We start from the raw sequence: 16,891 nt of genomic DNA, 5'->3' as shown, positions 1-16,891 counted from the left end.
TTGGTCATCACTTTCTCCTGGAGGTTCATCTTCGTTCCTCATCCCACCTTCAGAGATCCTCTAGGTTACTTGCATACTTTATTCAAAACACATTATTATGATTACATTAATTGCGCAAAATGTTAGTATTTGTAACTGTCTCTCCTACCAGACCTGATCTTAATCCTCTCCGCGTCTGCGCCTGGCATTTTTGTGGTGTTTGGCACAGAGCAGATGTTCAATAAATGCAGCTTGCGTTGAGTTGGCTTGACTTGAACACACAGTGCTTCTCTTCAAGGAGCTTTCGGCCTACTTGGAAAACAGCTTCTATCTCCATGAAACAACTGAAGAATGAAGAAGTTCAAGCTAAGAATACAGTACAGACAGCAGGTGTTACCGGATTTCAAAGAAGGAGCTTCATTGCAGGGACTGGGTTGGATTGGGTTGGATTGGATAGCTTCTCCAAGTACATAGAATCTGAGAGGAATACAGATTACAGCCAAGGAAAGGAAGAACATTGGTCAGAATGTTGACCTGAGGTGGCTATGAGTGAAATGCTCACTTTGAAGGGGGGGCAGCAGAATTGCTTCAGAAATGTAGGTTGAAAGTACCTTCTCAGGGATACAGATCAGATATGAGCTTCTCAGGCAAACCCTATTCAATCCTGGGAGCTTCTTTGCTGGTATCTTGTATATGCATAATCCTCCCAAGACTACTTTGTATTATATATATAAGATCCTTGTGACTGAGCTCCCTGCGGGCAAGGACTGTTCTTTGCCAACACCAGGGACAGTACCTGGCACATGGTAGTGGTCAAAATAATAATGGCAGTAACAATTTACAATTATATAAGTATGTAACATTGATTATAATAAACATATATTATATGATACATGACATTTACTAGGTCCTTATTATGTTCTAGCCAGTGTTCTGATTGAATTGTATCAATTCAGTCTTTGTTGAATTTTGCCGTCCTGTGAAGGTTATGACATCTTGGAAATCTTTAATTATGTAGACCCTCTCTGGACACGATCTGCATCTTAATTCTGCAAAAGCTGCGCACACACACACACAGAGTCTGAACCAGAGCCAGAGACTGTTGGAAACTAGGAGTCCGTTTGTTCAGTGGCAGGTTGGCCCAACCAAACAGCTAGTGGGCTCAGGACAGGCCATCTGTCTCAGGAAGAAACTGAGAGGCAATGCTGGACAATCAGGAGTACAGTGGAGTGGACCACAAAACCATACACACACACACACACACACACACACACACACACACACACTGCTCTTAATTCCAAGCCGAAAGGACTGGGCGTGCTGACGTACTTCTTTTTCTACTTAGAGTCTCAGCCCTAGTTCACAGGTGGGGCCACTCCTAGACCCAGCCGTAGGTTACAGGTTATGGGGCAGGAGAAACAGTCCGGAATTGGCCTAGACCCACGTGCAGAAACAGTTTGAAATGCTGTAGCTATCTAGCTGTGTTCTTTTGCCCAATTAGGGAGGCCCCCCAAATCTTCCCTGTGCTGGCTCAGCCTCTCCAAATACGCTGTACTAGAATCGTGCAAGGAAAGTAATCTGGACAGGGCAATAAGCATTTCAAGCAGGCAGGAAATATTTGTAAAGTATTTTCTTCATATGCTACTAACGTTCAAGAGAAAAGTACTTTTAGAAAAATGTTCAGGGTTAATTGAAAAAGCACACAGTAATCAACTTTTATTCCCAGTTGGCATAAAGCTGTCTTACTGGTAGCCAAATTTGGGATGCCTGAAGACAGACAAATGACTAATGCTAGGGCTGTGTGTGGCCAGGACCCAATGTATTTTCTGACCACAAGACCATGTCTGGACTCTCCTTTATAATTACCACACAGCCTACTATAATTGTAAAACTTATATTTACTTCCTGCCTTTGACATGTAATTCAGGGTCCAAGGCTGCACCCCAAGCTGGAGTGAAGTAGTCTCTGCTATTTGCTTAAAAGCTATAAAAATCATCATTGTGCAAGGGTGTGTGTGTGTGTGTGTGTGTGTGTATGTGTATGTGTTGCCACTTCTATTAAATATGTTAAGTACATCCTGGTGAAAAATATGCCCACCCTTGCCTTGTCAGATGAAGCGCTTTACTAATCAGATGTTGATTGAACTACTCCTACACGCCAAGGACATTTAGACTCTAGGAAACACCAGTGAGCAAGACAACAAAGTCCCTGCTTTCCTGGAAGAGAATGGGGGGAGGGGAAAGGAGGAAGGGAGGGAGATAGGCGAAAACAGCGCTTATGGATTTGTGCCTTGTGAAGTCACAACCCAGTAATGTGCGAGAGCATGCCTGGGTGGCCTCTTTTAGCTTGGGACATCAGAGAAGGCCTCTCCAGAGAGATAACACTAAAATGAACATTTTAAAAGGACAAGAAGGAGTAGGAAAAGCAAAGATCTGCAGGAAGAACATTCCAGTCAGGTTAGTGTAAAGGCCCAAAGACAGGAAAGAGTGGCATGTTCCAGAAACAGAGAAAAGACCAGTGTGAGTCCAGCATGGTGGGTGAGAGGGAGACTGGTCGGGGAGGTTGGCTGTGAGCGCCACTGCAGGAAGCGAGTGTGGGAGCATTACGACCCTTTTCAAAGCAGAGATTCTAGGTAGGAGGCTACTGCAGAGGTCTGGGCAGGAGGCCGTAGTTGTTTGGACTGGGATATGGTAGAAATCGAGAGAAGGGGCTAGATTTACTCGATTTAGACTTAGGGAATATAGTTTAGAACCAGTCAACAGAACTTGCCAGTAAGGCTCGATGTGGGGAACAAAGGAAAATGAGTAATTAAGAATAATTCCAAAAGTCTTGGCTTGAGCAGCTAGAAGGATGATGGCTGACTGGGGACGACTGAAGGCAGAGCCGTTTAGCTCTTCATTCTCCATCATAACTGACTGATGATGAACCCACATCTTGGGGTTCAATAGATGCCCTCTCTACCCCCTAACTTTACATCCCAGGGGAATATTCATAGACTTCTGGAATTCTTTGTGCACTTGGTTACTACTTCAAGCATTTCCGTGGTTTCTCTTTCCTCTTCACGTTCATTTTATGACATCCGAAGCAATCATGTCCAAGTTACTCACTCACACCCTGACACATCCCTTATGGGTACCTCTCTAACATTAAGTCCTGTCTGCACTTCCGCCGTCTGCACGTGGCTTGGGTACCCTCCCTCCCAGGCAGGGACAGAAGGGGGGGATTTGAGATTTGCCCACCAGATCACACGTTGACAGCCGACACGTACTTCTAACAACATACCCTGTGTGTGTACGTGGAATGCAATATGACTAATTTTCTTGCTTTTCACTTTATAATAAGGAAATGTGTGATCTCTTTAATAATGATTAAATTGATTTAATCCACTTATTTATTTATTTATTATTTATTATAATATCGCTATTTCCTACTGTTGCCCTAAAAATATTGTGAGGCTTAAGTTTTCTGGCCTATACCAGAGGGTACTTTGCGAGGATTAAATGTGATAATATATTTAAAGTGCTCAGTCCAGTGGCTACAATGTAGAAGACGGTAAACTTGAGGTGCTGTTATTAATAAAATAATAATCTGGGGGAGGAAAGGGTGACTCCCAGAACCTACACACTGGTTTTAGGCTTCAAATTAAGCAGGCCAAGAAAACAGAGCCGTGCGCTGATTTACTAAATCCCTGCCTACCTTTGAACAAAATCTATAATGTCTTTAGATTTCAGATTTCTCAGGTGTTTGAGAGAATTAGGGTAGATAACTTCAGCTTTAAAACTTACGTGGTGCGTCTGGGTGGCTCAGTCGTTAAGCGTCTGCCTTCGGCTCAGGTCACGTTCCCAGGATCCTGGGATCGAGCCCCGCATCGGGCTCCCTGCTCAGCGGGAAGCCTGGTTCTCCCTCTCCCACTCCCCCTGCTTGTGTTCCCTCTCTCGTTGTGTCTCTCTCTGTCAGATACATAAATACAATCTTAAAAAAATAAAAAATAAATAAAACTTACATGGTTCTAGTAGATGATCTATATTTTTCTCTCCAGTCTTCCTTTACCAAGCTTATCAAAAAGTCTTATCTTTGGATCAACTAAATGAGTGTGACTGATATTTACTGCCAGATGTGACCTTCTATTAGCACATCAGAGATCCCAACATTAATATCACTTTCTATAAATATCGATTTCAGGTGAGGAAATGTTCTATCTCAAGAGAGGTTTAGCTATTGAGGATCTTTCTCTTTTTAGACTCGCGGTCCGCGAACTATTACTCACTGTTGGCATTCTTCCTCCGTCTTACTTTTGTTACCTTCTTTCATGATCACGGATGTTGATAGCCACCTACAGTTTCTGAGTTCTCCACTCAGCCTTCCTTAGTGGTCGCCATTGCATTCGAGCTGTGCTTTGCTTCTTCCTCTACCTTTTACATTTAAAAATAGAAAATAAAAAACAAACCCACAGCCTTTCCCATTGGCAGAACTCTGTTATTCATCTAACAGAGTTTCTGGTGACTTCTACAGTATCACATCTACAGTCAGAAAAATGCCATTAGGGAAAAAAATAATCTGCCATCAGCTCAGAAGAAGCTGTGTAAGAAATGGACAAAGAGGGACCTGAATTTTGACTACCAAACACACAATCAGAAGTTGGCAGTAGCCGCCCACAGGAGGAGGTTTTAGAAAGTGAATTAAAGAGGGCGCCTGGGTGGCTCAGTTGGTTAAGCGACTGCCTTCGGCTCAGGTCATGATCCTGGAGTCCCAGGATCGAGTCCCGCATCGGGCTCCCTGCTCGGCAGGGAGTCTGCTTCTCCCACTGACCATCCTCCCTCTCATGCTCTCTCTCATTCTCTCTCTCTCAAATAAATAAATAAAATCTTTAAAAAAAATAAAAAAAAAGAAAGTGAATTAAAGAGACAGAACGCTCTTAGCTCTGCTCCTTGACTTTGCTCCTTGTCCACCTTTCCTGAGCCCTTGTGAACAACCACTGGGTTGATGAAGGATTCCTCTAGGAGTCTAATTCTTCGCTCTGTGAATACGAAAGACGGGTCCTGGGACGCACAAAAACCCTTCATAGGTCCCATCCCACATCACAGCAAACATACCTCCACATTAAATATACTTTTATTGCCAACAGAATTTTTTTTTTTAAAGATTTTATTTATTTATTTGAGAGAGAGAGAATGAGAGAGAGCATGAGAGGGAGGAGGGTCAGAGGGAGAAGCAGACTCCCTGCCGAGCAGGGAGCCCGATGCGGGACTCGATCCTGGGACTCCAGGATCATGACCTGAGCCGAAGGCAGTCGCTTAACCAACTGAGCCACCCAGGCGCCCGTCAACAGAATTTTTTGAAAATATCTTCATAGTTTTGCTTTGGACATAGGTTGGTTACAAGTAACTTATAATTGGCTATTTATTTATCAGCAATTATCTTAGCATACCTGGGAATTATTAAGCTCAAACCTAAATCCAGCCTACATATTGCTTCCAAATGAAATATTTTTGATTACCAAGTCAGCAATTTTTTTAAAGATTTTATTTATTTATTTGAGAGAGAGAGAGCACAAGTTGGCTGGTGTGGGGGTGGGGGGGCAGAGGGAAAGGGAGAAGCAGACTCCCCGCTGAGCGGAGAGCCCGGGATCATGACCTGAGCTGAAGGCAGACCCTTAACCAACTGAGCCACCCAGGCGCCCCCCAAGTCAGCAATTAATGAAGTTAATCTAACATCACATTTTGTCAATCTTTTTCATTTATTAATCCAGTTTTGTGGTTCTCCTGTTCTGAAACCAACAAATGATTTTCAAGGGCTCAGACATATTTACAGGTCCTTGAAAAGCTAGAAGGCACAGTACCTGAGTGGCCAATGGTTAAAAATGCCCTGCCTGGGAAGTCCTATGCTCTGAGGTCTCCACTCCTGCCTTCTTCAAGGAATGAGAGCTGCTTTGAGGGACATTTCTCTAGGAAAACACAAGAAGCTGACATGTAGTCTGTAAAACAAGGTGTAACCCCTACAAAAACAGAGTAGCTAGGGGCAGAATCCCTGGTGCCAGCCATTAGTTCACTGGGTGACCTTGAACGAGCGTTCTGTGGCTCTTTTCCTGCCCCCAGTGGTACTTTTCTGGACAGGCATTCCATCTGGCCAAGGTGGGAGGCCCGGGCCGTCAGTTTTAGGAACAGAACGGTGTGCAGGACCATCTGAACCTGAGACAAGGGTTCTCCCTCCCACATTAAAAACAAAGCAATTATTATCATTGATGTTATTTTGCCAGAATGAAAGAAGGAAGGGGAGAGAAAAGGCAGTAAGGACAGGAAAGGGGGGGCCAGGGGAGAAAGAGGAAGGAAGACACTGTCAACACTTACATTTAAAAAGCTATTGATCTTTGATGTCTGTGCAAAATGATGTCTCCCTGCTCCAGAAAGAAAGGCTTTCACATGAGATACTTGGTCTCATTATCCCATTCAGAAGCCATCCATCATCCGTTTGCTCTCAGTAAGGAGCAAGTGTGATGAAATGAAAAGAACATAAATTTCAGAATCACATAGGCTCTCCAAAGGCAGCCTTACCATGATGTGCTCAGCAGTTCTCAAAGTGTGGGCCAGGGACCCTAGGGTTCTCCCAAGGCCTTTGCGGGTACCCACGAGGTCCAAATTATCTTCATAATAATACTAAGATGTCACTTGTCTTTTTCACTCTCTCTTTCCATAAGTGTATTTTTCCAGAGGCTACATTACATGACATCACAACAGATTGAATGCATAGACAGATACCAGAATCCCACTATCTTCTCTTACTTATTTAAAGATTTTATTTATTTATGTATTTAGAGAGAGAGAGTGGGGGGAGGGGCAGAGGGAGAGAGAGAATCTCAAGCAGACTCCCTGCTGAGCACAGAGCCCAATGCAGGGCTTGATCTCACGACCCTGAGATCACGACCCAAGCCGAAATCAAGAGTCAGACGCTCAACCCACTGAGCCACCCAGGTCCCCTCAAAATCCAACTATCTTCTATTAAGCAAAACAGTAAAGATATTTTCAAAAATGTAAAAACAATGCCACTCTTGTCTCAAACTCTTTTATTGTTGTTCTGGAAAATATAATTACTTTTAGTTTTGAAAATATCATTTATGTTAACATGCAGTGGAGTTTTGTTTTTTTTTTTTTTAAGTTTTATTAACTTAAGTAATCTCTACACCCAACGTGGGGCTTGAACTCACAACCCTGAGATCAAGAGTCACATACTCTACCGACTGAGCCAGCCAGATGCCCCAGGAGTTGTGGTTTTTTTAAATGAATTGATAAATGCATATTTTTAAAATCCCTAGTCTTAATGTCTGCTGTGGCAAATATTGGTAACTATAACTCCAAATAAGTTTTTTGGGGTCCTCAGTAATATCAAAAAGTATAAAAGTATTCTAAGACCAAAAAGTTTGAGAACCCCTGAGCTAGCTAATAGTAGTTACCCTTTATTGAATGTTTCCTTGTGCTAGGGGCTTTGCAAAGCATGCTACATTTTTCATCTCTTTTAATCTTTGCAACAAAGCTATAAAGTAGAGGCTTTACGAAAAAGATCTTACTAGCCCAAGGTCTCCCAGCTGGAAGTGAAAGAGATAACCAGGCCCTTCTGACTCCAAAGCCACACTCTTGATTACTGGACAGTGCTCCCTCCCAAATTAATTCTTTGAAAAAGGTATCTCACTGCTCTGAGTCTGTTTCCTTATCAAAAATGGGCAGAATCCTGCCTACCCTGCAGGATTCTCTTAAGAGCAGAAGAGTTAACGGGCATCCAAGTGCCTAGCAAGGTTGCCTACCACCCAACAGACCCTGAGAAACCATTAACCTCCTGCCTTCCTTCCATTCCTTCCTTCCATTCCCTCCTGTCCTTGGCACAATGTTAGACCAACGTGGCTCAGCGACTTCCCTTTTCCCCTCTAGATGGTCTTCAAGCCGATAGAGAGGCTGACGGAACAGAAGGAGTTGATGAAGATATGATTGTGACCCAAAGTCAGACCAACTTCATCTGCCCCATTACACAGGTACTGTCTCCTTCTTCCTTCCCAGAAAGACAAAGCAATTCACTTCATAGAGGCACAAGACTCATGTTTGCTTTCTAACTTGATTTCACATCTCGGGTGAGGAGGGAGGAAAGGAAAGTGATGAGGTCCAGGAGGCTATGGGGGAGGTTCCCCGGGCTGGCAAGACTTTTCAGTCAACCGTGCCCTGAGGGATCGAGGAGGAAATTCTTGGCCCACGAGCCAGCTGACATTGGTGCCACGGTCTCCCTGCATTTTCCTCTGTGGCCATCTGCCCCAACAATGATCTACGATCAATGAGCCACGAGACTGCGAGGTTGAGCACGGGAAGCCCCCAGATGAGGAAAAAACAGTTCTAAGTAATTGGTGACTTGGAGAAGTTACTGGAAGTGGATCATTATCATTCCTGAAAGCTGAATGTCTCCTTGATTGCAGGTGGAAATGAAGAAGCCGGTGAAAAATAAAGTGTGTGGCCACACCTATGAGGAGGAAGCCATTGTGCGCATGATTGAGTCCAAGCACAAGCGGAAGAAAAAGGCCTGGTGAGTCGGCACCGGAAGGAAAGTGAGCCTTCCCAGTGGCGGTCAGTCAGAGGTGGTGTGCCCACGCTAGACAAAAAGACACTTCCATGTCCCCCCTAAAGCCCACCCACCTCCCTCTTGGTGTAAGCACGGAAGCCGGCTTTCTGGAAAAACAATACACGACGGAAAAATGAGTAGTCTGCTCAGGAAGAAGCTGAAGCAACTTCAGCCACACCTTTGAAACAGGAGAAAAAGGAATTGGGTGCAAGTTTCATCATTAATTAATAGGAATGTTCATGAAATTGTGCTATAGCCTGAGAAAAGATTAAGGGGAACTATGATACTAAGAGATTTCTTTTTCCCCTTCTGTATGTACTTACACAAGAAGGAATGGCAAATTCTTTTGCATCCTGCGATACAGGTAACTTGGTTAAAACGTTCCGAGATAAGATTTGTATCCAGAGGTCTTGATCGAGATTGAATTGTCAGGGAAAACCTTTCATATCTTTAATTATTTAAATAACTTTCTGAAAGGTTCAAGTAAATTTATGAATCACTTCAGTGAGAAAAAAAATTTTTTCAATTGGAATGTTTGGAACATCTTCCTTTTACCTGTATTTTATATGTATTTCCACCCCCTGCCCACCCCCCACCCACGCATTCCTACCCCCCTGGCACACAACCTTGGAGGACCGTGGCTCCATTCCTGTGATAACATGGAATCCTGGGTTGGCTAGACTCACTATAATTCAGTTTGGCATTTCTCGTGCTCTTATCGCAGATTTGACGTAGGAATGGAATTGCAGGTGTGACCAGTTCTCAATGGACTTCTGATAACAGTCACTTTGATGTGTGGCTCGCTTCTCCATCACCCAGAAATTTGCTGGTCCAGACCCAGAATTGGAATTCCCCAGCACTCCTCCTGTGGGCGTGGACTTAGAGATAGGGTATTTGAGACTCTAGATATCTTGATGGTCATTCAGTCAAGTCATTTACCCTCTTTGTCCCCGAAGAATGCCCTCATGACTGCAAAATTAAGAGTGTTGAGTACATTTGTATCTGTTTTGAGTCCCAGCTTAGAATTGAGATGTTGTATTTCCCTAGTGAACCTTCCGTTTTCCCTGTGAATATAATTTCCTTTGTTTCTGGACTTCTGAGCCTTCTCTTTCTACTGACTTTTTTCTGTGTTCATTCTCTGAAAAAAAACCTTTTAATTTGCGAAAATGATAATTGCTGAGAATAGATATTCCCAGATAGTTCTGTTTCACAACTCTTACTTTCTTAAAGTTTATGATATTCTCCCAGAGTCACATTTGGAAAGAGCAGGCACTGAGAACAAAGCACATTTCTCACAAGTCCCAGGATGGGGATGGTGACTTCAAGAACAGGCTCACGTGTAAAAGGATCTTCCTAATTACATGTTCCACTTTCTAATGTCCTTTGGCTTTTTTGAATTGTATGTGCTCGTTGGAATTACACGAATAACATTTGTCATTTAGAAAAATGTCTTTTTCCTGTCATGCTTCTAGAACATGAGCGCAGATTCTGCAAACTGCAGATTCTCATAGCTTGATAGTAACAATTAAGTCCAAGTGGAAGAAGTGTGGGAGGTTCAGAGAGAATGTAGTGTTTTTACTGGGCCTTGAAAAAAAATGAGAAGGGTTTCAGAGAATGATGAAGAAGAGTCCTTCTGGCCAACAGGCTCGCCCCATTCAGAGCCTGTTCTACTTGGTGGTCAGAAGGTACGGTCGTGATTACTCTTTGTGAGAGGAGAATAGAAGGGTGCTCTGGACAAGAACAGTAGAACAGTAAGGAGAGTGGTGTCAAGATTCATTATAGAGATGTTAAATGTCATGGTTTCTTTGGTTTCCTCATCTATAAATTGATGATAATGATGGTAATTGCCTCCCTGGTATGTTTGAAATTTGAATACGATCTGTGTGAAGTACTTTCAAGTCCTTGGCCCATGGTAAGACTCAGTCAACGGTACCCTTACCCCCCACCGCCACCCTCATTCTGGCCGCCATTATTCGGTAGGCATGAGACAACACTGCAGGGTTTTGAGGGAATCAGGTGAGGCAAGCTGGAGGTTAGGAAGTTACTCCAAGACAATTCAAGAGATGGATGAACAAAGCATGAGGTGACAGCATCAGTGAGAATGTGTTTGCAGGGGATTAAGTTACTGATGATGGGGGCCTCACTGAGGCAACAGTCTGAGGCAGAAGGGAATGAGAGTGGGGCCCATGCTGGGGGCACAGCTAGCAGGATTTGGCAACTGAGAGTCGAAGGGAGGAAGAAGGAGTGGAGGATATTTCCAGAAGGGTAGCGGGCTCGTTAGCCAACAGAGAGGGCAGGAGTGACAAACACATTTAGGAAGGATTATGAGAGGCGCAGCTTGGGGTCCTAGCGACACAGCCACTTGGAAGTGTCCCGGAGGCCCAGAAAATGTGAGGTGTTGAACCCGGGAGAGAGCTCTGAGCTCAAGACGTCACTGAGAGGTAATGGCTGGAGGAGGCAAACCCACTCACCTGCCGCCCAGGGGCAGCTCTGGGCGGCAGGTGAGAGCCGGCTGAGAACCACCAAGGACAGGACCGTGGCCTGGCTCCGGGCAGCATGGGGCCCGCGGCCAGCCCTGCTCTGCTCACCGCCTCACCCTCAGCACCCGTGGACCCTCAGAAAGGCATTGCACGCATTAAAAGAGAAGGCAGTCAGAGGAAGAAGACCCCAGGGAAGCCGGCTGAGGCGTAGCCCGACGAGACAGGAAGAAGGAGGGGAGGCGCGTGTCCCAGGAGCAGCGGGGCTGTGGGCAGAGTCCTGGAGACCGGCTGCACTTGGCAGCAGATTACACCTCAGGGCCTCTTCATCAGCTACTCCAGAGCTTCCTGACTGAGCATGAAGCAGTGTCATTTCCCATGATGCATGTGAGCCCACGGAGCAGTTCTGGGTCCCCTTTGTTTAAAAATGTGACACATCCAGTTTGAGAAATCTTAGTCCTTCCTCCTAGATGGCTCTAACGTTACATTTTGTCAGACTGGAAATCCAGGTACGTTGTATGACTGGGCACTGACTGGAATCGTCCTGGCCGTGCTTAGGTGTCTGCGAAGATCTCTCTCCCCTGGCTTGAATCAGGATAGAATTGTGGAGACTTCGGCCCTCACTAAATACAGTAGTTAAAACAATTTCCTGAATAACGGCCGTGCGTTATCTCCCTAACAGAGCTGCCTTATGATTGCCCCAGTAATAAGATATTTACAGTGTTCCACAGTCATGTCGTTCCTTTTTCGCTGAGGAACAGGAACTGTGTTTAACCAACAGTCCCATTGAACAGCACGTGCAGTACAATGAAGTTGAGTAGGGATGTGTCGTTGAAGAGCGGAGTGCTGGTGTTGCGCTCACTGTCCCTAGTTCACTCTTGGCCAACGGGCCATTTCGCCTCTCAGAGCCCCCATGTCTTCATCTGCAGAGGAGAAAGAATAACAGCATCTCCCAGGATCTTAGGATTACAGAAGCGGTGGGGAAATTCCAATCTAGGCCTGGACCAGCACATTTCTTGGCAGTGGAGAAGCAAACCACTTAAGTGAAAGCTCCTTTGGAACTCCAGAACGCAGTAGGGTTAGAAAGGTCGACACTGTCAGTGTTGTTATTACTTACCTCACCGCTTAGTGACACGTTATTTTAGACTCAGAGGAGGGAGGACAGAGTTACTCGGTGTATTTAGGTATGATGGGAACCCATCCCACTCAGACTTCCAGAGGTATCCGTAGACCTCCTCCCAGAGCTGGATTGGACCTTGGAATTCTTGGGACCCAGATCCAGGAGCTCACAGGACTCCGAATCTTGTACTTTAGAGCTGACACTGAGGCCAAGGTTCCCTGCAGCCTCCTGGGACCCCTGAGACCTGGGCTCTCTTTGTTCAGTAGACACTTTCATGCTTGCTCGATGTTCTGATGGAATGTTCTGCCCTGTCAGTGACCCGAGTTGAGGACTCAGTCTCTCTTTCGAGGCCTGTAGGTCTGACTCCTGCACAACGATGACTCGAGAGCTTAGGATTGGGTGTTGCCACACCTAACTTGCTCACCAGGACGTCCTGGGGATTAGTGCACTAAAGCTTATATAGAGTGTTATTTCTCCAGAGGAGGAGTGCCCTGATTCAGTATCATGTCATTATGGCCTTGTCTTACCCTTTGTAGCTGAAAAACTTGTGTTTGTTTATTTGAGATAGGGTGAGAAACAAGGTTCTCCCTTCTCTCCCGAATCAACCTCTCCTCCAGGAAGTCTTCCCTGAACCGTCACTCAGGCTGGGCAGAGCGCGCCTCATCAGGCTGCCATGGCAGCCTTGCATCGTAGCTCGCCCATGTCCCACCAGCACCCTCAGTGGGCTGCCTCCTCTCCACAGGCTTCTTGGGAGCAGAAGCTGCGGACTAGAGTCAGGGCCTCAACCCTTGTCGCACATTGCCCTCCTTATTTCTCCTGGCGACCCCACGTTCTATGTCATCTTCATGGCAGAAGAAACTAAGGCATGAGAATTAAAGCCGCTTGCCCAGAGGGTCACAGCCAAGAGGCTTGAGCCCACGTCTCTTTCACTCTTGAGCCTGCGTTTGTGTCAAGAGGCAGTCAGCTCCCCTTGGGAGGGCTTTTGGGTGAATGCCTCTGTCCCCCAGAGTTGATCCCTTAGGTGAGGTCAGACTTCTTTGTTTGGGATGCACGTCACCCTGGGCTCCATCCCATTGTCCCATTGTGAGGAATGAGCCTGCAGTGTGTGGTTGATCCCATCAGACATGCTCAGAGTCCTCTCATGCACCGACAGGGCGGCTGATGTCACCAGGAAGTCCTCCCCACCTCAGTCCCCACTTCCCCCTCTACGCTTATTCACCATCTGGCCATCAGGGCTAAAGACTTGGTACTCGGGAGTGGGGAGGACCCCAGGCCGGCCGTCACAGTGCATGTTCACCAAGTGACAAGTATGAAGTGAGGGTGACCCCAGCACATGTCATCCCAGGGACCTACTTTGAGGTGCATTTCTGCGTCACAGAAGTTGAAGTGATGAAAAAATGCCCTTTCTAAAGTCTTGAAAGTGTCCGTATCCTTCTCATAATCACAGCTATTTACTTTCACAGTTAAAGAAACAATTCACTTTGAGAAACCAGTGTAGGACCTGTCTCAAGCGCCTCCAGACCTTACGCCAACACAGAGCCAGATGGGCAGAAGGATGCATAGTTGGGCAGACCACCTGATCCTCTTTCCCATGAGGGCCTTTTTACAGTCACATTTTAATACACGTCCCTGCCCTATGGGGCACATTTCATGATTTTAAAAATAAATATTGTTAGCATGCATATTATCTATTACATTGATTAATGCCTTTCTTATATAAAGATGCCTTGGTCCAGAGAGAACAGCCAAGAAGATGGTTCTCCTTCATGTTGAACAGTTGGGCTTCCTACCACTGGACAAATCAGAGTTCCCATGATCAGCTTTCTTCCGCTTCTGGTTTCTATCTTTTGTCTTGTATTTATTACTTTTGATCTTGTCTTATAGCTGTTATTTTTTGTCTTAATACCTGTGCTTTTCGGAGAGTTGTCTCAGATCACTGGGCCAGAGCTCTGTGTGGGCAGGAGTCTAAATTTGTATTGCACAGTTGGGTGCTTAGAACCCAGCACAGAGCTGGTCAAATGCGTGCACAAATGCGTGCATGTATGCATTGGATATATGCACAATACAGAGAGATCAGCCACTTTAAAATGTATCGGAAGAACGATGGTCAGAGATGCTAGTCTTAGGAGATAGTGAAGGGGACGCGGGGTAATATTGAGCACCGTGTTGCCTGTAGCCCTGGGAAATAGGAATTCTGCCGCCACTTCAAATCTGAGGGCATAGAGGCTCAGGAAGGGAACATTTGTTGCCTGTGGTCTCATAAGGAGCAAGTAGGTGTTGGCCATATTCAGAACCAGGTCACCTTAACTCCAGACACTGGGCACTCTACCCTACCCAAGTCTGCTTCATGCTGAGAGGAAATCAGGTGACTTCCTCCGGCCTGCTGCCTTCAGAGGGGGCCACATCTAAACAGAGCAGCGGCTTTAAGTACCTCCCCCCCTTCCATGGGTGACTCACACACTGATTTCTTCAGCCACAGTTTTCCCCTGAGTCTCTGCCAGCCCACGCAGTCTCTCCACCGGGAGGACGGGTGGGCATTTCGGAGGGAACATAGACCACCTGGGACTCCTGACTCCATCCCTCTTGCTCCCCGTAGAGATAAAGGGTACCCCCAATGAGCCCATCGGCTGGGGGCCAACCCTGATGAAGCTCAGCCCTTCTCTTCCCTTACACTGTGCCTCTGACCCCACAGCAAGTCCTAGAGGTTCTGTTTCCACCCTGAAGCCGACCACCGCCTGCAGCCCCGGCCATGCAGCCCCCTGCCCCGCACCGTGGCGGGGCTCTCCTACTCTTCTGCATTCAGCAGCCAGAGCCGGGGTTCCTAAACATAAACCAAATTGCATCCCTCCCCTATCTCAAACCCTCCAGGGTGTTCTCTTCATATTTAAAATATAATCCAGGGGTGCCTGGCTGGTTCCATCGGAGGAGTGTGCGACTCCTGGTCGTGAGTTCGAGCCCCACATCGGGTGTGTGGAGACTACTTAAATAAATAAACTTTAAAAAAAATTTTAATAATAAAATAAAATCCAAAGCCCACCTGACCCTCTCCAAATGCCCTCCGTCTCTCCCCGGGCATCTCAGCCACACTGACCTTGCTCTTTTACTCCAGGCCACCAAGCTTCTGCCTTCTCGGCTCCTGCCTCTGCCAGGGCCACACGCAGCACTTGTTCTAGATAAGATCTCAGTAAGGCTTGCCCTGACTCCAGCTAGAGAAGTCTCACCCCACACTCTGTCCCTTGACCCTGCTTCTTTGTCTTCAGAGCACTTAATGCGAGTGAACTCATGGCACACTCTCTGGTGACTTAGTGATGATCTCTGTCCCTCACTGGAAGGCGAAGTGGGCCCTGTTTGACCCCTGCCTGTGCTCTCGACCCTGGGCAGGGACAGGCTCAGGTAGGCCCTCAGTGAATAAATGAGTCAGGGCACATCGGTCCCGATTTCTAGAACATTCTCCTTGTGGCTAAAATGTCTTCATGTAAATACTTGTATGTGAGAAGAGTTTAGGCCGAAGGCATCCAACTTACGTGATTTTCTTCTACTTGACAGTTGCCCCAAAATTGGCTGTAGCCACACGGATGTGAGAATGTCTGATCTCATCCAGGATGAAGCACTCAGAAGGGCCATTGAGAGCCACAACAAGAAGAAAAATCGTCCACCCGAGTAGGAAAAGCACACCTCCCTGCAGGGATGTCCGCAGCCTACCTCCTACCCCAGCCCCCTGGAGACAGCAGTGTTTCTCAGAGCACCTCGACTGGCTGCATAGCGTACTTTGTTGGGGTAAAACTTGAAGGTTTTAAGTGTAATTGGAAGCCTTTTTCTATGTCACAACAAAAATCCAAGCATATGATATTGTTTATTTTTGAGTGTTCTATAATTTTAAATAAAACTTTGATTATCTGCAGCGTGTCCTGTCTGTGTACCTCCCAAGGTATAAATTGTTCCAGGGGTGCAGGCGTGGTGGTGCCAGGCCCTCCTACTTCTAATATTTCAGGCTGTTTTTTCTTGTGGTTGTAACCAAACAATGTCTTTCGAAGGATATTTAACAGGGAAACATGGAGAAAGACCCCCATGGCAAGCATTGTCTAGCAGCATCATAAACGAGAGCATGAGGTTATAAAGCAGAGCCAGCTTACTGACCTGTATTTACTTTGTGTATCGACAGTTCCCAATGGGTAAATGCTTCTGTTTGTCATCCTGACTGACCGGCAGAGAATGCCCCGGTGAACAGGCTTATCAGTGCAATGATACTGGGTGCCCCTAATGGAAATTTTGCTACGGCCCTCCGAGAGCCTGAAGTATCTTTAGAAACAACCACATCCTGACTATCTCCGCCTTGCTCGGTGGCTCTCTGCAAGTGGCTTCAGGCTCTTGGGCCCTGGGGTCTTCAACCGTGACATAAAGATGTCGAGCAAGATGTTCTCTCATGTCCCTTCAGCCCCAAACGTCTGTGGACTTAGGACCAGCCAGGTCTTTACGTTGAACATCTTTGATTATATTCTGTGTCAAGAGTGCTCATCTATTAAATAATCTCCATAGCAACCTTTTATCAACTAGAATATTCAATTAAACCAGACAAAGCATACCCTGCCTACACTAGGAAACCAAGAATAGCTAACAATAGCTAACAGGGGCTAATATTTATTGAGCACTTACTGTGTACCAGGTGCTAGTCCCAGTGCTTTACATATATATGTTCACTCCTGTGATCTTCACTGTCTGC

At 46.0% G+C, this 16,891-nt stretch overlaps 1 protein-coding gene across 3 annotated transcripts in view; it reads left to right on the top strand.

The window, feature by feature from the left end:
- The window catches only part of NSMCE2 (NSE2 (MMS21) homolog, SMC5-SMC6 complex SUMO ligase), a 209,599-nt gene extending 193,529 nt beyond the window's left edge, over positions 1-16,070 (top strand). For all 3 annotated transcript variants that reach the window (XM_045895892.3, XM_045895893.3, XM_064587892.1), the window contains 3 exons: positions 7,899-7,999; positions 8,432-8,538; positions 15,718-16,070. In XM_045895892.3, the coding sequence (XP_045751848.1) occupies positions 7,899-7,999; positions 8,432-8,538; positions 15,718-15,835 (326 nt within the window). In that variant the 3' untranslated portion in view covers positions 15,836-16,070. The remainder of the gene's footprint in view (positions 1-7,898; positions 8,000-8,431; positions 8,539-15,717) is intronic.
- Positions 16,071-16,891: the final 821 nt, after the last annotated feature.

The sequence above is a fragment of the Mirounga angustirostris genome, unplaced genomic scaffold (assembly GCF_029215605.1).
Source record: "Mirounga angustirostris isolate CCGP_5_RB_7025 unplaced genomic scaffold, mMirAng1.0.hap1 SCAF_4, whole genome shotgun sequence".
NCBI classification, from domain to species: Eukaryota; Metazoa; Chordata; class Mammalia; order Carnivora; family Phocidae; genus Mirounga; species Mirounga angustirostris.
The sequence above is the reverse complement of the archived record's forward strand: the minus strand, read 5'-3'. Positions and strand labels throughout refer to the sequence as shown.